The sequence below is a fragment of the Saccostrea cucullata genome, unplaced genomic scaffold (assembly GCF_032062105.1).
Source record: "Saccostrea cucullata isolate Sc308-1 unplaced genomic scaffold, CSIRO_AGI_Scuc_v1 ctg107, whole genome shotgun sequence".
In the NCBI taxonomy this organism is placed as follows: domain Eukaryota; kingdom Metazoa; phylum Mollusca; class Bivalvia; order Ostreida; family Ostreidae; genus Saccostrea; species Saccostrea cuccullata.
In genome coordinates, this window is record NW_026928317.1 from 306,993 (window position 1) to 334,180 (window position 27,188).

Genomic DNA, 27,188 nt, shown 5'->3' on the forward strand with positions numbered 1-27,188 from the left:
GATACATTTAGTTCCGAAAAAAAAAAAATCAATTTCAAATGTTATTTATATTATGATGATGTAGCTCACTAGTTCTGTACTGTGAGAACTCCTAACGGCAAAGCATTGATCCGAAGTGAATGTGCTAGTCAGACTGATAATACTGCTTCGTTGCGACATGAAGCTATTTCTGACACTGCTACACATCAGGATGTGTTCAATATCATAGCTTACTATCAAGAAACAAAGAGCACCTGGGATTTATCGCAATAACTAAAGCCTGAGATCAATGTTGTTCTTTTAGGTGGAGATGTTCGATTAAATTATGTTAATCTAATGGAGAGAATGTGTGAATTATTTATATCCAGCTAACACCGACCTACCAATACTGATCATAAATACTGCATTGCAATTAACCGCACAGGCAAGTTACAGTATTACCTTAGTTATACTAACAGTAGGGTTGATTGCCAGAAGGGATGTAAAGAGCAAGGAGCTGCTATTCTTGTGCTGGCAATAGGTGTGCGCTTTCAGCATGTGCTTTTGTGCAGTGTTTTGCTTTTTCTAACAATAATTATGGACAAAATGTAAGAAAAAAGGATTTTGAAATTATCTGCTTCAATAAGCTGCTATGGAAGTCTTTGCAATGCTTTAACTATGGCTGACACCGCTCCACTAACACAAGGGACCTATAGCTTTACAGTAGATTAGACTACATAAAATGGCAACACTGGTTTCCGCCATCTTGGAAACATTGTAAGTTGAGTACTTATTGCATGTATCTAAATACCTTTCACTTGTTTTATAATGTGAATTAAAAACTATTTTTAGTCAATAAATTTGATCTAAACGTTACCTCAAATTCCTTCAAGAATGCTGATACTCCTTCATACGGCACACGTTTCTTTTCAAAGCCTTGTTTGGCTACCGGTGGTAAATATTGAATAGGGTCTCTTGCGGCGAATAAAGCTAACAAATTAGGTGGCAAAAATGCAGTCATGTTGTTTTAAATCTAGAAAATAAGAATATAACTCTTCTAGAATCGAGGTAAGTCTAGAAAAGCACATAAATCAATAAGAACTCACTCACAACGCTGTATCAACACACGACTTACCACGTTCCCCACAAAGAAAAGATCGTTCTATTAGATTTAGTTGTTAGTCAATGCGGCAAGCAAGGTCGGATTGCTAGGAAAGAGGTAAATTATTCACCACGCAGCAAATATAAATCTTTTATTCTATCTGTGGAAAAAAATCCAATATTACAAAGGACAAACTTTAATCAATAAAAGGTATAAATAAATTACGTCTAAATCATAAGTTAAAGTGTTTTTATCTCCTGCTGTTATTGACCACGGAACACCTGAGAATGATATTAATAATTTGCAAGGCGGCTTTTCATTGGTCGATCGATTTGACCCGAACCTAAACCATGTGCATGATTATTCAAGTGTCACAGTGGGATAACAATAAACATAGGCGATTTTGAGAAATTTAGAGCTTCGCATCTACTAAAATGAACTTAAACAATTTGGAATATCATTTTGAGAGCAATTTGAGCACTTTGTGCGGTATGATTTCTACACGGATTTTATGCAAAGTGAACGCACTGTATTTAATTGATTGTTTGGTAGGCTAGTCGGGTGAAAATTATGCAGACGATTTTCGCTCGTTGCCGTTAGCAGGATAATTGTAAGAGTAATTGTTGATGTTTTCTTGAAAAAAGTAAGTGAAACAGACGTGGAAAAAAAAATCCGAAGGATATTTTCAAAAAAACTATTCGATAAAGAATGTGCACAATGAGGATTTATTGACGTCAGAGGTTCCCGAGGTGTATATTAATCTGGCGAGAATGTATTTGCCGTAGTGCGATGAGAATACCTAATGTCTTTTGTAAGGCAGTCAACATGTAGGGCATGAACTTTGATTGCAGATAATTAAAATGACGCTCTTAGAATATACTAACCGATGTTTATCACTTACTGTTAAGTAGAGATTTTGTGATGGGTGCTTTGAAGTTTTATTTAAAGTTTTATGCATGGTGTTCATGACTTGACATGAATAAAATACAATGGTTTAGCCTACAAAATACAGTAGATTAAAAAAAAAACTATATTGCATTACCATGGAGGTTTGTATGGCCGGGCTAGAGCAGGGAAATGGTGGTCCCCCTAGTCATTTCAATCAATCCAGATTTCGTTCAAATCAAGATTCTGTTACAAATTCCAGGTCTTTTCCAAAACAGTTTGATGATCCTGACCATTGTATGAGTCCACAAAACAAAGGAAACGACTTGGAGTGCAGTGAACGAGTGGTTATCAATGTCAGTGGACTCCGCTTCGAAACTCAACTCAAGACTTTGAACCAGTTTCCAGAAACTTTGCTTGGAAATCCTCAAAAGAGAAATCGATATTATGACCCATTACGGAACGAGTATTTTTTTGACAGAAACAGACCTAGTTTCGATGCTATTCTTTACTATTATCAGAGTGGAGGAAGGTTAAGACGACCAGTCAATGTTCCGCTGGATGTGTTTTCGGAAGAAATTAAATTCTATGACTTGGGAGAGGAAGCAATAGAGAAATATCGTGAGGATGAAGGATTTATCAAAGAAGAAGAAAAACCCCTTCCAGAAAATGAATTCCAAAGAAGAGTATGGTTACTCTTTGAATATCCTGAAAGTTCAACTGCAGCTCGACTTATAGCAATTTTTTCAGTAATAGTTATTTTGTTGTCAATTGTTATATTTTGTTTAGAGACATTGCCTAGGTTCAAACATTACAGATTAGTGAATGAAACAAATTCAAAAGTAAATACTACAGCTGCATCAGTTGAAGAAGATGATATTCCAAAGTTCAATGAGCCATTTTTTGTTATTGAAACTTGTTGTATTATTTGGTTTACATCAGAACTTTTAGTGCGTTATGCTTCTTGTCCCCACAAGTTTCACTTTTTCAAAAATATTATGAACCTTATTGACATTGTGGCAATCATTCCATATTTTATCACCCTTGGCACAGTCATTGCTGATGAAAACAAAAGTAATAACCAGGCGATGTCATTGGCAATTCTAAGGGTCATCCGATTGGTGAGAGTGTTTCGAATCTTCAAATTATCCAGACATTCGAAAGGTCTCCAGATTCTAGGTCAAACTCTCAAGGCTAGTATGAGAGAGTTAGGACTGTTGATATTCTTTCTTATCATTGGAGTTATTCTTTTTTCAAGTGCAGTGTACTTTGCAGAGCAAGATGCTGAACAGACTCATTTCAGAAGTATCCCCGATGCATTTTGGTGGGCAGTTGTTACGATGACAACTGTTGGCTATGGTGATATGCGACCAATTGGATTCTGGGGGAAATTGGTTGGATCTCTCTGTGCCATTGCTGGGGTATTAACTATTGCATTGCCTGTGCCTGTCATCGTTTCCAATTTCAATTACTTCTATCACAGAGAGACAGAAAGTGAAGATCGAACATCATACCAGCATGTTCAGTCATGTCCAAACTTCTCAGACAGCAAGAAAAATTCAATAGCATCGTATAGTGGCTCGGACAACATCATGGAAATGGAGGAAGGGAGTAGCTTTAATCTGAACTGTGACCGAAGCAAAGAAAACCATACTAACCAGACAAATAATCCTTCTAGCATAAATAATCTGAGCATTGAAACAGATGTATGACACCAATGTTGAACAGTCCCTTTTTATGTATCAAAAAGTTTTTTTGTTCCCACACACAAAGTAGAATTATACTGACACAGTGTTTAATAAGAACATCAATCAACAATCAGTATTCAACATCATAGAATAAATAGATATCATTTATTTGTTTCAACCAATGCACAAGGTTTTTTTGGATTACAGCCTAAGCAATTTGAAGTTCTTTATAGTGATGTGAAATTTTCTCTTCCTACAACTGAGGCCGTTTTCTGTGACCAAATACATTTTGATGTTTACTGTTTTTCCCTGTGAATGAAAATTATTGATTCCAGTGTGAAATCTCAAAAGAGAAAGTGTGTGGTGTCCTTATGTTGGATTTTACCGTGTCCCTGCATAATTACAGGTATGAATTGCCTGTACTGAATTTTATTTCACTGTAGTCATCCAAAGTGTTTTATTTGACTATTAAAAAAGCTTTTATTGTAACATTTAACTGTTTAGTTCAAAATCTTTATTGCTCAATTATTGAAGACCATATGTGCTTATTGGGAAACACTTTGTCTGGTTACGGGAATTTAAACTTATCTTGGAATAAGCATCCTCTCAGGTGAACAGCCAGAAAGAAAGATGATGATGGAGACAACAAATAGAAGAGTAGAGCAAAAAGGGAACCTCCACCCCAAACCAGTTACAGAGACAGCTCCAGAAAGCAAAGCGCTGAGGCAATAACCATTCGACAAACAAGGTAGGAGCATCCATTTATCATAATTACTTTAGTTAATGCAATCCTGCAACCATCATTTGCTTCAGATTTGGATCCATATACAAAGGGCTTTTGTCCAGCATATGATGCTAGAGTAATGGCATTACTGTGTTTGATGTGTATTGGCCCTATTGGGGTTATGTTCACATTCATCATTGATATTAAAGAGTTATTATCTCAACCATTGTCATTTATGAAAATAGAATTTAAATCTCTCCTAATTTTAAATAAACTAAAAAAATAATAGCAAAGGACGGTTGTTATTGGGATTGTTCAGTGTATTGTGTGTTATTGTATACGGCAAATAATCAAACACATAAAAACTCTTGGCATGGCAAAGTGAGTACCATTGTGCGCAAAGGTATCATTTTTTTCAATAGACATATGAACAATTGGCTATTAACTGGTATAAGTGTATTGATTTGTGGAGCGGGTTTGGATGTATTTAACCTGACCTCCGCAACATCTGCAATACATATGTTGATGATGATGCAAATATTTACCATGGTATAGATATTCACCATCTTCTCTGTGAAGAGGAACAGCTAATTATTCACTGTCTAATAGCCAGTTCTGTTAATGTATGCATTATTCATTAATCAGCTCTAGATGTCACCATTGTAAGGGCCCAGTAGTCATGTCTTAATTTGGGGAATAACTAAATATTACCCCATATTTGAAAGGAAACTTACTTCACTAACATTATTTATGTACATGAATAGTATTTTGATAACTGTTTGAAGAGTTTAAAAGGAGCCCTCGTTGATGGGTCCTTCTCATCATGTTTACATTTGACATGTTCAAACAACTTATAATTATTTAATATTCAGAAAATAATAACACTTTGGTCATGTTGGTTGATGTGGGAACTTCTGACAAACCTGCAATATTCACCTTGTACCTTTTTGTACAGGTACATGTGCCTCTTGCATGAAGTGCATAAGTATGTTTTTAACTTTCTTGGCACTGGAACTGAAATGATAATTCCTATAGTTGAGATTTTGGAAAGTATGTAAGGGCTGACCTGGACGTTTAAGGTCTTTCACGTTTCATTTGGAATCAAATATCCATTGTCGTTGTATAAGTACAGCTTTAGAAGCTTGTAACAATAAGAACTTTAAAAAATATTGTTCTCTCCTTACAATGCTTGGGGGAAAAAAAGAGTGGATTCTTTACCATCAAAAGATTCCTTCAAATACCAGCCACGAAATTCAGTTTCTCAAGCATCACAAACCAACTTTACAAGTTTACATTATTATGTAATGAATTTAGAGACTCGTCTTCAGTCTTTCTCTGAAGTGGAGATTTCTGTTAAAACTCGAAAACATTGAAGCAAATTTTTCCATCCTAAAAGTCGATGAACAATTGTAAGGGCAATGCTTCAGGAATTGTGTTAAGTTTTCTTAATTGTTTTGTTTATGAAATTATCATGATTATAAAGAAAGTTGTTCGGGTCTACTCCCCTCACCCCTTTCAAGGCATTATTAATACATGCAGTCCATAAAAAATGTTACAAAATAATTGCTGAAGCCCATGTTTCATTTCAATGTGCTTTTGTTCTCAACATATCGCTCAGAAAATACTACCTGAATTTCTTTGGTCTAAGGTAGTTTTTAGGAATTAACATTGTACTATTCATGGTTTATCTGGGATGTGCATGCAGTTTATAAGAAAATGAATATTTTATTTAATATGAGCAATTTATACAAAACCACACATCAGGAGTTGAAGCTGCAGAAAATTGAAATAAATAAATGCATATTTTATCTAGTAAAGTTGTGAAGATTAGTCTAAAGGAGATCTGTTAATTGGCATCATTGGTTTATTTACTTAGTTTTTATAAGAATTATGCACTTGATTTCAAGATAATCTATGGTAAAAATAATATCAGTGATAAATATGTTTTGAATCTTTACCATTTTTCCTGAAAAATCATTTCACCATTTATCTGGTCAGATTTGTATTAGCCACACCTACATATAATATATGATATGGAATACTTATCTGTTATTTGGTGTTGCTATAGAAATATTGTTTGTAGTCTTAGCAACTATAACTAATTAGCTCTGCTTTCAATTATAAGGTACATATACCCTTGACATTACTTTGCATTAAACCTAAGTGGGATAGAAGCAAATAAAATTACACCTTGTACATCAGTACTTGTTAATCTTTGACACGTTTCTGTGTTCTTGCAAAGGGCGAGGCTGTGTGTGAAGACATTTCTGGCTAGCCCAGCATCATGTATTTATTTTGAGTGGCACCTTATCAAAGTGCATCTATAGGTACTCAAAAATTTCCCCACAGGTAACTGTACTATCTTGGTTAATAATGAATGTCTATGGGAGTCATATTGTCTATGATTAATTTTTTGGCATAGCATGAGTTGAAAACTTCAAAGACATTAAAATTCCACCATTTTTTGTGTTCTTTGATACCCAATCTTTATAATTTTTGAAAAAAAGAGAATTTTAGTAGAGGGAATTGTCTTGCAGTAAAAAGAAATCCAGGTTAATTTGTTTTGTCAGCACCTTCTAGTGGTATCAATTCCGTTATAGTATTTATCAATTGCAAATTATAGAAAGAAATCCATAGCATTATAGCACTTATGATGCAAGCAATTAAATGTGGAGGATCTTTATTATTGATCTGAGAGATTACAGGCTGTTTATTGTGTTCCTCTTTGATAGCGACTGCTTCAAGACCTGATCTTCTTCAGCAGGTTTATAAAAACATTACATTAACTGGGCAGTAAAAAACATTTTCATTCCGCTTGAAAGAGCTAAAAATACCTCTTTTAAAAACACCTCTAACGCTAGGGATTCAGAAGATGTTGTTTCAGGGTCCCATAATGAATGTTTAATTCTCGATTCACCTTAATTACCATGATAAACCCTACAGAAAATTGATTCAGGTCCAGTGAACAGGTTCGGTTGCTAGTACTGGCTGGGTGGTGTAGGCAAAGTGACGTGCGAAGGATAGTTTTAAAGCTATATCAGAGATCCCTTTGGGTCCGTGGCTATGGCTTTCATACATAGATTCCCCGGAGGCATGCAATACCCCTTTACCAGGATTGTATGAAGGTTGTATTGATCTATCTGTTCTTGCCAGAAAACTGTCAATTGTAGGAAGAAAAAAATGGCTGATCAAGAAAAATGGTTCAGTTCTCTTTTTGCTCCAGGGGATCACAAAACTTATTTGCAGATCTTTTCTCCCATATTTTTACAAAACTTGGAGGAAGTCATTGTTCCTATAGTCTAAGCTGTCATAAATCAATGCAAAGAAGGAGGAAAACAAATTCTGTTGGGTAATCATCCTTTTCATAGAGTTAAGGTTAGGACATTAATCAAACATTTGATATCAGAGCAATGCTGCATATGCTTACAAAAGGTTTAATAATACATCAAATTTTAAATCAAAACGTTTTTGTGATTGTTCCAAATGCATATCAACAATTAAGCTTATAGACTTTCCTTGTTGCCAGCATTTACATGTATTTATCTTACAGGTCTGCAAACTTCTCTAATTTTTTTTTAATTTTACAATTTTTGACCCCCTCAAATCCATTGTACCATTTAAATCCCCTAGGTTGTAATTTCACCATTTTCAGTGGTGAGATTATCTCTTCTGACTCTGCTTGAGTTGTTTAAAGTCATCATGTCTATATTGAGTATTTCTTTCAGGGGTGTCTCTTATGAGTCTTTCACAATTAATAAGTATGTATGCATTTGTTGTGTATACATGTACATGAACTCAAATTATCTGAGTTGGCTCACCCACGTGGCACAGTGGTTAAAGCATCTGCTCTAGAGGCGAGGAGTAAGGAGTTGATCCTTACGTCGCAGGTTCAAATCCCACTGTGGGACGTGAAGACCAGTCCTTGGGATGAAACCATATAAACCAAGGTCCTTTGTTGCAGTAGGCGCTTGCACGAAAACATCCCTCACTACTCAATGGCCGTAAGTGCTGAGTATAGGACAAAATTTTGCAGCTCTCCATCGGCAAGTGGTGATGTGTCCATATGAGTGAAAATTTCTGAAGAGGGATGTTAAACAACAAACAAATTGTCTGAAATCTTTTTTATAAAAGAACATGCAAGACCCTTATTCTTTAGTTCAAAATGTATTTAGTAATCAGTGGATAAAATGATATACCCAACATAGATTTAATTCAAAGCTACAGTTATATACTAGCTGGTATGTGAATTTTTCATTCATAAGAACACATTTTTCAAAAAAAGAAACAATTAGTTGCAGAAAGATTTATATATATTTTCTGAATTCCTAGAACATGCTGATGCAATCCATATTATGCTATTTTGCTGTATTATGGATAAGTAAATCAGTAACTCAGCTATATAACATATGCTCTTTGTACCTATAAATTTTATTTTTTGTTCCTTTTTGATGCAGCATCATAGGTTTCATAGACAAGATTTATGAGAAAAATGAATTGTGAAGGGAAAAAAATCAATGTGGTTTATTTCTTCTTTTATTAAGACTGCATTATATAGAATAGTGCTTCTATTTAAGTCAGAAATAATAACTCTAGTCTGATTGTCTGTGTATGCAAGAATGCATCAAGCCAATTTTTTTTCACTTAACTACGTGTATGAAGATTGGAAATATTTGTACTTTAATTTTTTTTTACATAAAATATGTAGGTCATTGGATGAATTTATGCATGTGTCACTGTTCATTGGGTAAATGACATTGTTTTCTGAATTTACTCAATTGTCATGAAAAGTCTTATGCACTTTAGGTTTCCATGGTTTTCTTACTAACCTGGGTATTCAGGAAAATTAGTAGACCTTTTCTCAAGAAGTGAAGTGCAAGTTTCTCAAATGCAAGTCAAACTCCAAGATCAAGGTCAAAAGTAAACACTAATGTCACCCAAAGAAAGAACTTGTCTTAATGAAAATGTTACCCAAAGAAAGAACTTGTCTTAATGAAAATACTGGTCTGTAAAACATGATAGTCCATGCACTTATTGTTAAAAAGTTATGTCCAAGATTAATTTGTTTTAAAAAAAAAAAGTAGGTGAAACTCCTTTGTCACAGGGTCAAAATTTAGGGTACCCAGTTGGCACAGTCTCACGAAATGCACTTATGAAAAATAAAAACCCTAGCACGACTGCAGGAGCTGTACAAAAATATAACAAAATATTAATGGTTATTAGTTTGGCAATTTCAAAAATTGGTCAAATTAAACTGTAAGGTCAAGTCAAAGGTCAAAATTTTTATCAGAATGTAGATCTTTTTGCAAGGAATATACCTTTGAAATATGAAAGCTCTTGAATACTAACTGTTCAAAGGTTATGGTCATAGTTTCATTTTTTATAAAAGTGGGTCAGATTCTAAAGTCAAGGTCAAAATAATACAAAACCAAGGAAAAGACTAGTCACAGTGAATATACATGTGAAATATGAAAGCGCGAGCACCAACTGTTTTCAAGTTATAGCCAAGATTAAAGTTTGATAATTTTTTGCGAAAGTGGGTCAGATTCCAAGGTCAAGAGGTCAAGTTTGTTGGTACATGTACTAGAAGAAAGATCTTATCACAAGGAATACACACATGAAATATGAAAGCCATTATAGCTTCAAACAAACAAAAGTTTTGGGCAAATAATGGTTAAAGATTTTGCACATGGACAGACAGACAGGGCAAAAAATAAGTACCACCTAGTCTTCCATTATGGGGGCATAAAAAGAATTGTTTTTTGAAACACTTAGGCCACTGAAATAAGAAAGCCCTATAGTTCTAACCAGCAATTATGGCCAATTATTAAAGTTTTTGAAAAGAAGGCCATACTTTAAGGCCAAAGTCACCAGAACAAAAATATTGGTACTGAAAGAAGGTCTTGCCACAAGGGTTACATGTATGAAATATAAAAGCTGCACAATCATTCTTTATTAATGGCCAAGGTCAAGGTTTTTCAAAATCATTCAAGTCTTAATGCCAAAGTCAAGGTCATTTGGTTACAAATTTTTGGTGCCAGTGAAAAAGTTTTTTTTTTTTCACAAGGAATACAGATGTGAAATATGGAGGCTCTCAGAACAAACCTTTCCAAAGTTGTAGCTATAATTTTGGTTAAAAAAAATATGTAAAAAGTCAAGGTCATACTCCAAGTTCCAAGGTCAAGAGGTCAGATATTTTCATATGGTCAGTCCCTGTCAAGGTTTCATGATTTATGCTAAGATTACTTGCAAATATTGTTGAAGGTTTAAAAAAATGTTATTTGTCAGGTCAGTCTTGCATTTTTTCCCAGATTGTGGTATTTTTTGCCACTAGAAGAGAATATCTAAGATGTCTGTTCAGCAAAGTACAAGATTTATAAATGCATGGATTAAACACTGCAATTAAAGTACAAACTGAGGTGACTGCATTACAAACTGATAATGATCATTCTACAATTATAAAAGATTAAACAAGATTAATACAAATAACTCACAAATGACTACAATATGGTAGGATAGAAAGATGATAATCCTACAACGTTTGACCGCTAATGATACCAATATACATGTTATGTAATACATATAGAGAGTTGTTTGAAATTATTAAGTATCAAGTTAAAGTTTGCTCAGAGCAAATATACGTCATTCTAAATTTCCCCCGTTATACTTTTCTATTTTTTTCTTGTATCAGTTAACACCCCCCCCCTTTTTTTTTTAATTTTCTCATCTTACCAATATTTTCTTACTCAAAATACCTTGTATATTAGTCTGTACAAGTTGAATTTGTCTCTGAAGCATTATTCTTGCTGCTTGATAGGATTTCAAGGCAAATTTTATACATACAGCATCTCAAATTATCTTGTAGTATAATACTTGGAAGCCACTTCCAAGCTAATCATGCTAGGACTTGCAGAGCTTGAATGAAAGTATGAGCTCAATGTTATCAGTGTAATCTTTGACTATTTATGAAATATTTATTTTACTATCCCTCTATTGGACAGTCAGCCAGATTAATCATTGATTATTTTAGTTTTTGGTCTATTGATTGTCACTCAGTTTTAATGAATGATTAATGCAGAATTTCTATATTAATTGGGTAATATTTTGGACTAGCTGAAATTAAATGAATGTTTTCTGTGTTAGTTTGACTGAGACACAAGTACAAGATGCCATTTCACTCGGCATATCTCGACTGATTCATACTTCATCTGATGTAGTCCACAGAATCAGCCAAGGTTCGCCGAGTGGATGTCATTTCTACTTGCTCAACTGAGCATAATGCAAAAACAGTACCATTTGAAGAGTAAAAGAAATTCTTTTTCTGCAGCTTTTTTGTAAGATTGACAATTTTGGAGGATATTTGTTAAAAAAAAAAATTGTTTAATTTTGAAAAAAAAAATTAACTTAAGGTTACTCTGATATATTTTTTAATAAGTAGAATAAATTTTTCTATATCTTTGTGCCTGATTAAGATGATACTCTTCAGAATGAATTGTACAGTTCCTTTATAATTTCATTGCCAAATAAAAAATAATTAAGAGAGCTTACCATCAGCATTCAAACGGGAATCCGACAAGGTTTTAGGGGGAAATACTGTTCATGAAATCTTGGAGGAGGGGGTATAAGGGCCGCTTGAAAATTATTTTCAGCAACAAACCTCGGGGCATTAAGATGCAAAGAAGAACTGATTGTATTCTTCATTATTGCATTCTCCAAAACAAAGCAAACAAACTTTTAGGTAAAAAAAATTCTGAAATTATTCTATGAAATTTTAAGGATTTGGGAATTTCAACAGTAAATGAGATCAAAAACAGTTTTTCATGAAACTTGCATACCAGTACATGTATATAGTACGAGGGTTGATCCAAAAATAATGTCACAACTTTGATAAAATTGCTATAAATCGACGTAAAGGAACAAAATTCGGCATGATGAAAGCTTTATTTATTTCAAATCAGACCTGAAAAATTCAAAGGAATATGATGTATACTTTCCTAAATATCGGAATTTAAACAATGTGCGTTTATGGTAGTCGCCGCACCTAAATATAACGTCATAAGACGGATGCGCACCGTCATACTTTTAAAAGCGTTAACCTTCGTTTCAGTAAAAAATATTTGTGATTCGCTAACACTTTCACCAATTCCACTTTAAGAAATCTTGGTACCATCATACACTCACTCTTTTCATAATTAAGCCCTCTGACAAAATGTTTTAAACAGCAGGGTAAGACAAACTTAAAAATTCACATGTCACTCTAAACGTCCGTCTTTTTTGACAACGTCAGACACCATTGAACGTTTCCGTCTGATCTCCCATCTTTCGCTCTTGAATCTTCTTGTCCTCTGCTGATCATTCAGTGACCAATCACCCGCCCAAAATTGCTGAAACCATCTATTAAGATGTCTCTTATTAATTTTACATTCTTTATTCTGATAAAGTCTGATTAATTAAAGTATGTAACTGTCGCTTGTGATAATTCCCATATTTTGAAGCAAAAATGCATTACAATTCGTCGAGCCGTTTTTCCCCATTTCGACAATATCTTTGTTCAATTCAACAGAGTAAGACAACAATGTTTATGATCACAAATACCAATGCCGTCATTAAATTTTCATTTTATGACTAGAAAATGATGAAAAATTGTGTCTTTTAAAAAATTGGGAGATAAGGTGCTTTTTTTATAATCTTTTTAATGTGTTTGTTTTTCATTCCAAGAAAAAATACACTTTAAAACGTGACGTTCCGTTGTGATGCGGCGACACGCCCTATGCTCTATGTTTTAAACATTCATAAAATAAATTCAAATAAACATGATTAAATCACAATTTCAATGTAAACTAGATTTATATTTGTGCATATTTTGGTATACTTGTATTCGATAATATGACGCCAAATATAAAATATATGGACACTGTGACATTACTTTTGGATCAACCCTCGTATAATTCGGAATTATCCATTTTCATTTATTGATGGAGGCAGATTAATTACTGGCAGTGGTGGCTTCATAATATATGTGGAGGGGGTAGTGTAGTTGTTTGTTTGAAATAAGGTGTGTTTCTAAAGAAAGTAAAGCAATCTGAATATCTGGCCTTATTATTTACTGGGTATTTTAAAAATTAGATGCTTTGAACCCAAAAGGTGTTTCATATACATGCAAAAGGTTGAAATCAAAACTTTTTGGGATCTTTGGAAAACATTGATAGAAAAATAATAATGGAACTTTGATGAATGAGAATCTGCTTGCCTTGATCTAGCTCCCAGAATTTTAAATTAGTGTTAAGCAGAGTCTGCCAACTGCAGCAAGTAAAGCTTAACATATGTAGTAGCACTTAAGAGTACTAGAATCATAGCCAAGATCATGCCCCCACCCTCCTCCCCTTCTTCCTCCTCAAGTGAATTTATTAGCATCCCCTGTCCTGGGCTGCTGTGTTTTTTGTTTTGTTCATGTAGTAGTCACAAAAAAAAATCTGGTGAGCATTATGGTGCATGGGTCTTTAGATTGAAACAAGGGTCTTAAATTCATAAAAATTCTATTGTTCTGTTGCCTGTCATAAAGGCAGATGTCTTTGATTGTAATATAAAAATAAAAAAAAAAACTAGTGATAAGTGTAAATTGATTTTCTTTAGAGAGAGAATAGAAGGATGAAGTCTGTAGGTGGTTTAGGAGTGTTACATCTGAACTCTGTGTATCTATTTTTTACACCAGATGGTTAAGAAAGAAATAGAAAGTATTCTATCTAAATACAAAGTAGCTTCCTTCATAGATAATGGGAATCTTGCATCAACTTGAACCTAGATAGAGTAAAATGATTGTTGAGTGTAGTCGGAGCAAACACTTGCTGACAAGCAAAATGGGCAAGTGAGTAGTGAACTGGAATCTATTTATGGATCTTGGCATTGTGACTGTGTTAGTCATTATGTATGTTGTGAAGAATGTATCAGACATTGCTAGCTACAGTAATTACAAAGACATGGTACAAATGGAAACTGATTGTCTTCATCTCTGAAAGAAACAAAACAGATAAGTATTGCCCTGGCTGAGACTTCAGTGTACACACACACCAAGAATTACTCCATCTACACAAATGTAGTGTAAATTGTCAACATTAACTACAATGGGGCATAAATAATAATAAAAATATGATACTATACATTAACATAAGTAGAATTCTATTATGGTAGTTATAGGGAGATGAAATGTCTTTTTACTTTTATAAGTCACATGTAGTGTACATAAAAAAAAAATCTCAAACGACATAACAGTCAATGATCTTTGGTTATCTGGAATTTTAATGGTATAATTGGCAAATTCCGCCATCTTTGAATCCGAAGATGAAAACCAGAAGAATTCTGGTGAAAGAGTTTATCTGTGCCCTTGGCCGACTTTGGTTCAATATACTGTGAATACTGTTTTCAATCAACTTATTTTTAATCTTCGAGGAATACCATCTCTTTGGCATAGTTTCAGGTTAAGTCATTATCATGACTGGGACTTTTCTAATATTATATATTAGTGCAGGAGGTATAGGTTTAATCCACAAAAGAGATTAATTGCAGTAAAAGTGCTTTAATTCTCTTCTTTGAATCCAGTAGGTAGCTGTAGATTCCTACTTCTGTGCTATATGATATCAAGTTCAGAGAAGTATTAAGCTGTAAATAAAGTCTAAGATCCTATGAGGGGAAATCGGTGGCTTAATTAAATAGTATTGAGGGCCAAATTAACATAAACTGATTTAAAAATATATTATTGAAGATGCATAATGCATTATAGCTACTGCATATGATTTTTTAAAAGAAGGGGGGATAAAGAAACCCAAACTTATGTACAAAAATAATTGGAAATTGAATTGTCACTGCATGTATGTTATTTGGTTTATAAAATTTATTTTGGATAACTTTCTTTCTCCAAAGTTTGATATAAATCTTTTGAAAATGAATATGAAGGATTGTTTTTGGGATTGTTTTTGTAATATCCATTTAGCATGCAGGACTCAAGCAGAATGCAGAATGGACAATTCAGGTCACAAATCTACTTATGCCTAGAATGTTTAAATAGTAAGCCGAAACTTAGTGGTGCTAAAATATTCAATTCCCCCATTGTCAACAGCTTTCATAAAACATCATGAAAGGGAAAAGTATCAATTGAGGCATATAACAGTCTGTCCATGGGGATCAAAGACAAAGCAGTCTCAGGAACTGCCAAGAAACATTTGCATTTATTCTATGCAAATGGAATGGTTCGTGCTTGGTAAAAGTTGTTTACAAATCCACAGAGTAATGAGAATGCTGAATTTTTGAAGAATACTGTATCAAAAATAATCCCAGAGTTTAGCTCCAAAACGCAGATGTACAGAGTCTGAATGTCAATTAGTGAACTACTTGATGTTAAGTAAGGCGCTGAAAGCCTCTCTCAGTTAACATATACATTGGTATGGTAAAAAAATGAAGGGACTTTTTATCTGTTAGGGACAGTGCCTGTTGAGAAACATGAAGACCATTTTGGATTGTGGTCAAGTAAGCCATGTACAATATCACTCAGGAAAATGGTGTTTGGAAAGTATTCTTCAACACTGAAGCTTTACTAGGTCAACAACCGGATATGAAAGCAAAGCAAATATTATTGACTGTAATTTATCTGTTATGAAGCAGATCTCATCTGTATAGCTTTGGATAAAATTGTTAAACCGCCATCATTTTTTTGTTCTTTTTAATGGCAAACTGTACTTTAATAGTGTTTGCAGCATTACTTTGATTATAGAGTTTTAATTACATTCCTGATTAAAAATAATGGAAAGTCAGTTTTCAGTATGCACAGAGGGCATCTTAAAATTTCAACCTCTGATATTGTATTTCATGATTTGAGAGTGTTTATATTCTGAACAGTTCACTACTGTACCGTATAATGACAGATATTTGCATTCCAATTCAGCCTATTGGAGAGAAAATTGATGCTTATGTATCAGGGAATATTGATTTCTAGTGTTAAGATCACATACAGGCCAAGCTATACTGAGATATAAGCCTGGCAAATCAAGGGAAATCTATACTGTGTGCAAGGTGCCAGAAAAAGATAAATAAGACATGTAAGGACTTGGCATTACACAGTTTTTGATCAATTTTTGTTTCATTTTCTATGTGGCTTAATGATGGAATAGGATTATATGAAGTTATGTGTTAATGTTTATCATTAATTGATGTACTTTTCTGATTGAAGATTTTTTTTGGTTAATAGGGATTCCCAGTTATTAAAATAAGAGAAGAGAGAATTTTAATCTTGATATTATGCTTAATCTTTGTAATATTGTAATTTGAAAGAAAAATCTTTTTTTGTGCAAGTGTTTTTCACCCTTATTTTGGAGGGGGAAGTAACCTTGATGTAACATTTTTTTTTTACATTTAAGATTTGTTAATAAAATCAAATTTTCAGTTTCCTTGTTTATAATATTAGATATTTATCACAGATATTTTATCTCATCTTCACATCATCTTATTATACAATATTCCCCTGCATCAATGGATGGAAATGCAAAGTCTATTCTGAAGTAACTAGAAGCAAGTCTTAGTTTGGACTATCCTTACATGTACCATAGTGGTACCAAGAAATCTTCACAGAATCTTTAACATATATATAGTATGTACGATTATGTACCGTATATTTTTCCTTTTCATAGGAAACATTTATGTTTTAGGGGTTTACCATTTACCCGGTAAAGCAAAAGATGCTTGGACATTGCTATTCTTTCTATACTATAGGATACCCATCTTTTGTTTGCAACTCCTTCTACATCTCTGAATAAAATTTATAAAGACTTTCATAGAATTATTACTTTGTCCTAAAATTGTGCACCTCTATTAAACATTAGGATGGGACCGGTATTTTGGGTTTGTCATAGCAAACCATATACACTTTCAATGCCATCCTTTTCTTATGAGGTGAGGGTAGGGATGGGGTGGGGGCTATCATTTTGTGAGCTCAGTGCTCACAGTACTGTACCACTGTTTTTAAACTGTGTTTATTATATTTTAGTTCTGATTCAGTGATTGAAAGAAGCTTGCATATTAAAGCAAAAGCAAATAAAACCAATATATAAAACATTTAAATATTGTAATCAGAGACTTGCAAAAGATTTTAATCATACACTTGACTTGATAATGTTATGTGTACAATAACTTGTAAGAGAATATTACTTTATGAGAACTAATTGTTCCTTCCATTTCAATTAAACTGAAAAAAATCTCAATGTTAGATTGTAAGTGTTGGATTTGCATTTCAGAACATAGCCTTATTAAAAAGCATTCTCTAATCCATTAAGCTTAATAATCCAAAAGTACACCATATTGCAAGTATTGCTAATATTTATATAAGTATATGAGATCAAGTGATCAAGAGTTTATTTTCTTTTTTATTTTTTGTTGTGCAAAGATTAGGCTTGGTATAGTGCAAATCCAGTAAATGCATGCATGATTTGTCCTGATAATTATTTGGATCTTGTACTTTTTTCCTCCAATTTTATTTTTAATTATTATTTTTTAAGTTTAAGTTGTCAGAGGAATTTGGGAAGGGTGGTGCGGGTTGGAACACAAGGGCAATTCATCTCGTACAAATCTTAATGGCATACATAAGAACAGGATAGTTTATGTGAATCAAACAGAAATTGTTTATCAATTTTATTTGGATAATTTCTTTTTACTTACTTGCACTCTGAAATGATGCAAGGTGGAATTAAAGGAATGTCAAACAAGCATCTGCATTACGCATTTAATGAAAAGGAAGATATATGACTGAACTTAGTGAAGTGCAACGTTGTTCAAAGATTGTAGATTGTAGATGTCTAAACAGCTGATTGTTCTCAATTGCCATGCTGTGCAAGAGTTTTGTCATCTCATATGTACACCAATTTAAAAAAAAAAGTATCTTATTTATGTTTATGTTATATGTTTATGTATTTATCATATGTATTAATTTGATTTCACAACACTCGAATTGTGATTAACTTCTAAATAAAATGTCAGTTTTGTAATTGTTTAAGCATGAATTTTTATTCTGTATATTTTCAGACAGAGCAATCAGCAGGATTTTCGTGCAAGTTTGAAGTAAGGGAAGCAACTTCTTTCAATATTCTGTGCTAAAGAAAAAGCCACAAAAGAGATTTGCCAGTACAATCTACTCACTCAGAACAACATGTACAAGACTGCTGTGTTCCCAGAAAACACTCCTCTGATCATGGGAATGAATTGACACAGTTAAAACTATGTACACATACCAGATTGTATTATGAGCAAAACACATTCAAAATACCTGTATGGAAATAAGCTAACAATGGAATTTTTTTTTAAAATTGTGCATGGAAAATTACTTCAGAATTTAAATGCAATCTAACCTATTCATAAAAAGCCTGTAATTTTTTTTTTTTTTGATTTTAAGTTTTTTGTTTTAAATTTTCACATTTAGGAAGATTTAATGGTAGGTTAAAGATCAGCAATGATTTCAAGGATTGTTTTGTTGTTATGAAATAGAAGTAACAATTTTACAATACATGCAGGTTTTGAAGTCATTTCATATCTCTAAAATTGTACTCAGTGATGTGAATCAATTTCATCATTATTGATTTTTTTTTTTAAATCTGTATTTCACACATCAATAGTGTTAATGGTGAAAATGGGTTAATTGTAGAACTATGTGCCCTTCATAATGTACATAAGTCCTACATTGTATATGTGAAATATTGACTTAAATTTGTTTCCCAGAAAATTCAACAAAATCATGTGTATCATGAAGAAGAACCTATTGATTTTCATTAAGCTTAATTCTTTTGAGTTTATAATTGTAGTTTTTAAAGTAATTGGACTTGTATTTATAGCTGAAATACTCATCATTATACCTTCTCTTTTTTTTTTGTTTTTTTTTTCTTTTTTTTTTTAGCAGGTGGTTGTCATAGTTTACAATGTTTTTAGCCTACTAATATCAGTATATGGTTCACTAGCACAAAATAATCATTCATATCATATACAATTAATTTATCTTTCTTGTGCATAGTTTTTTCTGCATTTACACATGGCATTGCATGGTTTTAGCTCAACTGGTCAGAGACCTGAAGAGCCTAAGCATTAGAAAGGTGACTGTTGTCTAGAGATTAACTGTCTGTCTGTTGATAATTAATAACTTTTCAAAATTCTACTCTTACAGTTTTGTGCCTTATCAATAATGCTTTGAAGATGAGTAGACGTTTCTAAAATACATGTACATATATGTGGTTCTCTTTTTGAGATTTTGATTTAGATGAAGAAGTACATGTAGCTATTGCAAAGTTTACTCTAAGTAAGGTATAGTAATATTATTGGAATTTATTTAAATCATTACAACTATGTTTATCGACTGAATTAGATAAAACTTGGTACACATGTAAACTGAACCAATTCTTACTCATCGATGTTGCCATTGCTGCTAAGTTCCAAGTCCAGATTCTGTTTTTAACAACGATCAGTAGAGCTACAGTCGTATCAGAGATCTTCTGGTTTAAAGATGTTTTGCTGTTACTTTAACTTATATTGATATTTCAAAGATTTTTTTCTTTAATCAAAGGATCTTTTTAACAGAATTTATTGAATCTCATTTTTTTGTTAATTTTTTTTTTAATATTGAATCTCCCTTGCAAATTAGGAACTTGTTATTTGTGACTGAAAGGTATAGTCAAATGCTCAGATTTTTTTATTGTTGACCTATTTCTTAACTTTATGGTAGAAAATTGAATAATAAGGAATGCATTTATTAATAACCCAGTCATATACTTGTATAGCCTGGGTTGGAAATGTTTACTTTTTTAATAAATCACAAAAAAAGCTTTGCAGTTTATAAAGTGCAAACTTACCGATACTAATTCAGGCTGTAATCATACAATTTTAGTAAATTTTGAACTCGTACCTTAAATAATCAACAATTATTTTAAATTAAATTTTGGATTTATTTCTAGATACAGCCTGTTGAACACAAATTTTCTGATGAAAACGGTAAAATGTGGTGATTATAAAGTTTATGCTGGGAAAGTTCTTTTCTGTTTGTTTTATACTGTTATATTTTACGAAATGTTAAGATTTTAAAGAATAATGGCATAATATCCTATTTTAGTATTAGAACTTGAAGTTTGTTTACTTGTTTTATTATTTTGGTGCAATCAATCAATAGAAATCCAGTATTTTATTTTGATCAATTTTTTTTAAGACGGTTGTTAATTTAACAGCTGTGGATATATGAAATCCTCTCCATTATTTTGTCCTTTTTTTAAATACTGATTCTCATGTTTACAACACTTGCTTTATAAGTGTGATACTATTTTAAAAAAAAAATGCTTTGAAAATTCTTGCATGACTTGGCAGTTTATTAAGCCGGATCATCTTTTTTTCGAACTCAAAGGCATTAATTAGAAATATGCTCACTGGAATGTAGAACATGTTATTAGTTTCCACTACCGCCCATTTTTGCTTTTTTTTTTTAAATTCTAAATATTTGTTAAAATGAATTTCATTATTACCAGGTACTCTTCATTCATAAAACCCATCCACTCAGTTCCATTATAACATGTTGCCTTCATTCAGAAAGGAGCTGAATCAGTTTCTATATTACTTCTCCAATCATGACATAAATTCAGGTACTGTTTTTTTTTTTTTCAAAGTCTAGTCCAGGTATTCCATTGATCCTGTACATTTATACTCTGATAGTTGGTAGAATTATTACAGTGTCTTTCATTTGCATCCTTTTTCCTGCATCGTTATTTTAGCACTCTTTTATTACTAATTTTTTTCCACATCATCTAACCTGTATACATGTAATTGTACATATATACATTTGTATTTCATGTTCATAGTATTTTTTTTCCCCCTAATGTTCAATTTTACTGCGTTTTCTCATATGTGGAGAGGGCGCTTTCCAAATGTCTACAAGTGGCATTATTTGTGTGTGCATTACTGTCATTTGTAAAAACTTCTTTGTGATTTAGAATATATACCCAGTAATTACGGGTTGAGATTATCAATTTTATGTGTACATGTTCAGAAGTAAGGTTTAGACTACAAAAGACCATAATTATATATATGCTGAAATTATAAGATCTTTTATCAGACATCATAATTTTGCTGGAAAAAAGTATGAAGGGCAGATAACCATACATGTATGAATTTTTTTCAAATCATTCAAATTAAGAAAAATGGCTGCTCTTTGCAATGCAATTGATCAAAATGCAATTCTCATTGTGAAAGACCAGGGTACATGTAATAGTATTTATAGAGGGAGTACCTTACATGTATTATACAATTCCTCAAAGATTATATCTTAAATATTAACTCAAAGCTACAGTTTACAATATGTATACATGTACAAACCAGGGATTTAAGTTGTATACGATGTTATTATGCTCATCAAGGACTGTAGAATAGAGAAGTTTAGAATATGGTATATTAAAATAGAGTAGATATTAATATACTATGGTTATACTCAGAAATGTAATCACTTTGTATACAAGTGTATTCTGCCTACAATTACATTGTAGTATCTTAAATCTCTCTATTAAAAGCCTTTTTACTTGTATGTAAGGAATATTCAACACTTAAATGAATGTGACAGAACTGTTTTTTCAATTTCATCACATTTTAGGGTAGAAGTTGAAAATGTGTACATGTATGGTCGTGGTGCATGAAATAGCCATTTTTAAAGAACACTTTGATTGATAATTATCACCCTAGATACAAATCCATTACAGATTCCTGTTGTGTATAGGTTAGATTTTGTAAATCTAACCCTGTGTTTAAACACCAATTGATGATGATCGAGGCCTGTTACGGAGAGTGTAAATGTTTCACTTCTTAGGAGGGTGTTTTCTGTTAGAGCTCCTATACTTTTAGTAGTGTTATGGTAGATCCATATGTTACGTTTTTTTATACATGTTATAGAAAAATCTTTTTTCAAATTCCCTAATTCTAGTGTAGAGAGTATATATATTAACCCAAATCTTGCACCATTTGTTATATCCAGTTCAGAAATTATACTTGGTGTATATGCTGTTTCTCTCCCCCTCCCCCCTCGAGTGCACCACCAAGTGTAGGTGTGCAGCCCCAGGGCCCGGCTCTTTTAGAGATGTTTGTTAATACTACATGAAACTAAAGAAGAGCTGTTTTTTATTCACTATACATAGTTTTTAGAACAGCTTGTCTTTTCACAGTTGCACTGGAAAATTCCATATTTCCTTGTTGTTCCGGAGAAAAGTGTGGATTTGGGGTTGTAAGCCACATTTTATAAGGCAAAATCTGTGATCGTTTGATTCCAATTTAGTGTTTTTGTACATAACTTGTTGAAATACATGAGGAATGCATATCCAACTGATATCTGTGTTTGTTCTCATTTCAAAGTGTAAAAGAGTGAAAAATTTATAAATGGGATCATGCTTACAAATACAGTGAAATTTGCTTATAGTGAAGTGCCATGGTTACATATATAGTGAAATTTGCTTGTAGTGAAGTACCAGAGTCAAGAGATTTTGATTTGTTACATATATAATTGTTATATCCTTATATCCTATCAATTTATAATAAGTTGCAAAATGCAGTGAATAAAAATTCCTTTCCTATAAGGGTGAATTCAAAATCAGTCTATTCACTATAAGCATGTTTCTCTGTATAAAAATCGATAAGAGAGAAGCAGTGTAAATGCTAATCAACAGCAGATGAAATTTCTTGTTAAAAAGGGTCCATGAGCCACATTATTCACTTAAGTCACTGCCCCTGCTATTCTGCTACTATTCCTGATTCCCTCATATGGCAGCTCTTGTTTGTTGAAGTTTCTAAAGCAATTTAAGTCAAACTCCAAGATCAAGAGAACAATGTTATATCCAAAGAAAGCATTTATTACAAGGAATACACCTAGCTGTGAAATATAAAAAGTTTTTTTTTTTCAAAAGTATATATCAAACTAATGGGCCAAAATTGATGGTGCCAAAGAGAAACCTTGTCACAAGGAATAGACTTGGAATATGGAAGCTCTAGCAATAACCATTGAAAAGTTTTGGCCAAGGACAAACTCAAAGGTCAGAGTCAAATTGTTGGTTTCCATGGAAAAGCCATAACACAAGAAATTAAGACTGAAATAGGAAAGCCCCAGGACCAACTGTTCAATAATTAATGGCCAAGGTTAAAGTTATGAAAACTAGCATTCTGAATCGAAAGGGTCTACATTGTTGTTACACATGGATAGGGCATGTCCCAAGGAATACATTTGTGAAACATGAAAGGTCCAGCATCAACAATGAAAAGATAAAACCAAGGTAAATAATTTTCAAAAGTAGATCAAACTCTTAGGTAAAGGGGTCAAAGTTTTTGATACCTAAGGGAAGCTCTTGCCACAAGGAGTACATATGACGAAATATGAAAACTCTAGCACCAACCATTCAAAAGTTAGGCCAAGGTTATAGCTTGCAAAAGTGGGTTAAATTCTAAGTTCACGCGGTCACGTATGATTGTAATCAACTAAAGGTCTTGTCATGTGGATTACACTTAAAATATTAAATCGATAGCTCAAACTAATCAAAATTTTTGGGGAATGTTAAAGTTTCTGCATGCTGACAAACAGACAGACAAATGAAATGGACCAAAAACTATACGCCCAAGAATTTTCAGTCACGGGGACATACGGACTTTAAAGCTTCATTACTTTAGCTTGTTTCCATATAAACATGACTAATTACACAACTCAAAGGAACTTTTCCTATAAATTTTCAAGTAGAAACTTCGATCACACATTATATCCATACCTTACCCCGAGGAGAAATTATTTAATAATTTTAATATGTTTGAATCGCTACGCAAAGAAACTACTTCGACATAATTTTCTTATTTCCTTGCCAGCTGGTCCTTATAAAGGATGCCACGAAAATATCACTGATTCTTGTCTTCTCCCTAAATTTGAACAAACTTGAAAAAGCAAGGATATTATGTGACAAGTTTGCATAACTTTGGCCTTCGTCAAACCAAAGAAAAAATTTAAAATCAATAGAAGTTATAATTGGAGAGAGGGGGCAGCTTAATTATAGTTAACTTTATTTTGTACAGTATATACTGGCAAAAACTATTGAAGGTGGGAACAATGGCTGTTTCTTTCCATTCTATCGGGCCTTTGATTAAAAAAAAAACAAAATGTGTTTGTGAAACACTGATACCCCCGTATGTTATAACGAGGGTTAAACTTTCTCAAATGCAAATCGAAGATGTAGGTACCCAAAGTAAGGTCGGCTAACAAGAAATACACTTTAGAAAATATGAAAGCCCTAGCACAACCTGTTCAAAAGTTGTGGCCAAGGTTGAAGTTTTTTTTAAGTAGGTCAAACTCCAAGGTCAAAGGATAAAAGTTTTTTGTTGCTAAAGGTCTTGTCACAAGGAATATATAATATAGGATAACGAAAGCCATAACCCTAACAGTTCAAAAGATTTAGCTAAGGTAAACGTTTTTTTTTTGTTTTTTTTTTTTTTTTCAAACTCCAAGTTCAAAGTCATTGGTTTCTAATGGTAGGTCTTGTCACAATGATTACATAATATATGTGAAGTATGAAAGCCCTAGCCGCCCTAACCGTTCAAAATTTATAACCAAGGTTAAAGTTTTTTGAAAGTTAGACGAACTCCAAGGTCAAGGTGGTATTTAAAGGAAAGTCTTGTCACAAGTATTACATATGTGAAGCATGAAAGCCCTAGCCGCCCTAACCGTTCAAAAGTTATAACCAAGGTTAACGTTTTTTGAAAGTTGATCGAACTCCAAGGTCAAGGTTATATGTAAAGGAAGGTCTTGTCACAAGGATTACATGTGTGAAGTATGAAAGCTCTAGCCCCAAAAATTCAAAAGTTATGGCCCAGGTCAAAGTTGGTTAAAATTTTGCAAAACGGGTTCAGAATCCAAGGTCAAAAGGTCAAGTTTGATGGTACACAAAGAAAGGTCTTGTGACAAAGAATACACATGTGAAATATGAAAACCAGTCTCAAATAATCAAAAGGTAAGGGGTAAAAATTTGTTTCGGACAAACAGACAGACGGACCGCCAGGGCAAAAACTATATACCCCTGAATCTAATTTGATTACAGGAACATAAAAGTCTTGCATATATGACAACCACGCACTCAAAGATTAGGAAGGATAAATGAAGGATGAAAAGATCAATTAAAGATTTCAATAGAAAAAAAGGGAATGCTGAATTTAATATTTTTTACAGTCTCTGTAGCAAAAGGACTATGAGCCACATTGCTCACCAGAGTACTTTCAAATTGGTAATTAGTTCAGTACTTATATTAATTAACTTGTCCCATCCTAACTGATCAATTAAAGAAATTTGCGTCTTTATTAATCATGGTGTTACTTTTGAAACGATTTCTAAGTATTTTGTTCCTATATACATGTATTCCAATATATATTACTTTGATAGCTTAATGTGGCCCCATCGTGAAATGAAAAAAAAAATGAAACCTTTGATTCCCTGTTGTTGTCCCACCTTACCCCGGGGGTCATGATTGAACCATCTTAAATTTACACTACCTCAAGATGCTTCCACATTAATATTTTAAAAATCATGACTTTCCCCTGTACTTAAAAGATGGAGCGACCATTTATTTTACCAAACTAGAATCCCCTTCATTCAAGATGATTTTTGGCAAGCATGGTAATATTGGCCCAACTGGTGAAAGATCTGGAGAAGACGAAAATGTGAAAAGTACGACGACAACAATGGTAGATAAAGGTAAAATTCTGATCAGAAAAGCTCACTTGAACCTTCAACTCAGGTAAGCTAAGAAAAAAAAAATGATGTCGGCACGATCTTGGAATGATTCAGCGAGATGGAGAAATGATAAATGAAGGAGAAAAAATTGCCCAACAAGGAAACTACTTTAAGATTTTAAAAATGATAGAAAAATGCTGAAGTACAAATGATAAAATAAATATAAAATACACTGTTTATGTTAAATATAAGACAATTCTCTTTGCGACCTTCAACTTCTGAATAGTTGCCAAGAATAGCTATATACATGTATACTAAAATTTTTGAAAAACCAGTGAAAGATCTTTTGCCTTATTAAATTCAGTTGCGTATTTTGCTACAATGTTTGTTTTTATTTCTTTGTTTTTCATTTTATCTGCAAAGTTGACTTGCATTTAATGAATTCACAGACAAATTAAAGGGGATACATGTAGCTAAGCCTATGGGTTTGCAACTGAAAGTCTAAAGTTTAATGTCATTAAGATTTTTAAAAAATTCACGAAAGCAGCCTGAATGAAAGCTAAAAGAAAACAGGTTATCAAAGATTACAGAGCTCACTTAGCTCATAGAATGACCAGGCTGAAGCTAGCAGCCAATAACAGCAGCCACTAAGCGCGTAGAAGCTAGCAGCCAATAAGGAAATTCATCAAAGAACTGAGAGTACTCAGACGCAGTACTGTTTTAATACGTTATTTTAGATAATTAATGGTTAATGATTAGAAAATTAATGCAACAATTAATTACATAATAAATCAGATACTCAGAGGCAGTGAGGCTCACCTGAACAATTTTTTTTTTCAATTTAAAAACCGAAAAATAAGAAATAAATTACTTTATAATTTTTATCCAATTGAACAAACAAGCACTAGGAAATGGTTAACTCCTTCAGGAAGAATTCCTTTTCAACTCCTTCAGGGACCACAAGAATATGACAGGGCCAATAAGCTAACCTGAAATTTGATTAATATATAACGATTGTAAACAGAAATATGGCACAAGTGTAAACTAGGTTGAAGTATGTTTTGAACATTATTACTGGGACAACTT

The 27,188-nt window shown here is 32.9% G+C and overlaps 2 protein-coding genes across 5 annotated transcripts in view; one reads left to right on the plus strand and one right to left on the minus strand.

Annotated features, from left to right (window-relative positions):
* LOC134277192 (U1 small nuclear ribonucleoprotein 70 kDa-like) overlaps positions 1-1,058 on the minus strand; it is a 37,446-nt gene extending 36,388 nt beyond the window's left edge. The window contains exon 1 of the mRNA XM_062759519.1: positions 836-1,058. Coding sequence (XP_062615503.1) covers positions 836-979 — 144 coding nt within the window. The 5' untranslated portion in view covers positions 980-1,058. The remainder of the gene's footprint in view (positions 1-835) is intronic.
* Positions 49-22,733, plus strand: LOC134277188 (potassium voltage-gated channel protein Shaker-like). Of its 4 annotated transcripts, none has more exons than XM_062759512.1 (3): positions 49-403; positions 2,208-4,381; positions 18,419-22,733. In XM_062759512.1, exon 2 carries the CDS (start codon positions 2,245-2,247, stop codon positions 3,655-3,657), a length of 1,413 nt encoding a protein of 470 aa, XP_062615496.1. In that variant the 5' UTR covers positions 49-403; positions 2,208-2,244; the 3' UTR covers positions 3,658-4,381; positions 18,419-22,733. The 4 variants fall into 4 exon arrangements, with proteins under 4 accessions (XP_062615496.1, XP_062615497.1, XP_062615498.1 ...); XM_062759513.1 differs by lacking the exon at positions 49-403 and adding an exon at positions 426-499; XM_062759514.1 differs by lacking the exon at positions 49-403 and adding an exon at positions 1,094-1,670.
* Positions 22,734-27,188: the final 4,455 nt, after the last annotated feature.

What these genes read in the sequence shown, in the direction of transcription:
- LOC134277188 (XM_062759511.1), top strand. Translation starts at nt 2,104, where the DNA reads ATGGAGGTTTGTATGGCCGGGCTAGAGCAGGGAAATGGTGGTCCCCCT.